The sequence below is a fragment of the Geospiza fortis genome, unplaced genomic scaffold (genome assembly GCF_000277835.1).
Source record: "Geospiza fortis unplaced genomic scaffold, GeoFor_1.0 scaffold1302, whole genome shotgun sequence".
Lineage (NCBI taxonomy): Eukaryota > Metazoa > Chordata > Aves > Passeriformes > Thraupidae > Geospiza > Geospiza fortis.
This window is the reverse complement of record NW_005054899.1, coordinates 27,284-27,693: the sequence shown is the minus strand read 5'-3', so window position 1 is coordinate 27,693 and position 410 is coordinate 27,284. Positions and strand designations below refer to the sequence as shown.

The 410-nt window shown below is 55.6% G+C and overlaps 1 protein-coding gene across 1 annotated transcript in view; it reads left to right on the top strand.

Annotated features, from left to right (window-relative positions):
• Nucleotides 1-11: 11 nt before the first annotated feature.
• Nucleotides 12-410, top strand: part of APEX1 (apurinic/apyrimidinic endodeoxyribonuclease 1) — a gene marked incomplete at its 5' end in the record, with an annotated part of 2,742 nt that continues 2,343 nt past the window's right edge. Inside the window, 2 exons of the mRNA XM_031065584.1 lie at nucleotides 12-20; nucleotides 261-404. Coding sequence (XP_030921444.1) covers nucleotides 12-20; nucleotides 261-404 — 153 coding nt within the window. The remainder of the gene's footprint in view (nucleotides 21-260; nucleotides 405-410) is intronic.

Below are 410 nucleotides of genomic sequence, written 5' to 3'. Positions count from 1 at the left end.
TATGCAGGGGCGGGGCCAAGGTGAGTGGGAGGAGTTTCTTCCATCTTTGGTTAATTTTGGACAGTTCTTCACCGTTTTTTGGGTATTTTCAGATAGATTTTCACCGTTTTGGGGTGTTTTCTCCCCAGTGTGTTCAGGAGGAGCTTTTCGCCGTTTCTAGGTTAATTTTGGGCCGTTTTTCACTGGTTTTGATGGGGCTTTTCCCCATTTTTAGGTATTTTCAGATAGATTTTCACCGTTTTCGTGCTTTTCCTCCCCAGTGGGTGCAGGAGGAGGCGCCGGACGTGCTGTGCCTGCAGGAGACCAAGTGCGCGGCGTCGGCGGTGCCGGCCGAGCTGCGGGAGCTGCCAGGGCTGCCGCACCAGTTCTGGAGCAGCGCCAAGGACCGGCCGGGCTACAGCGGCGTGGGG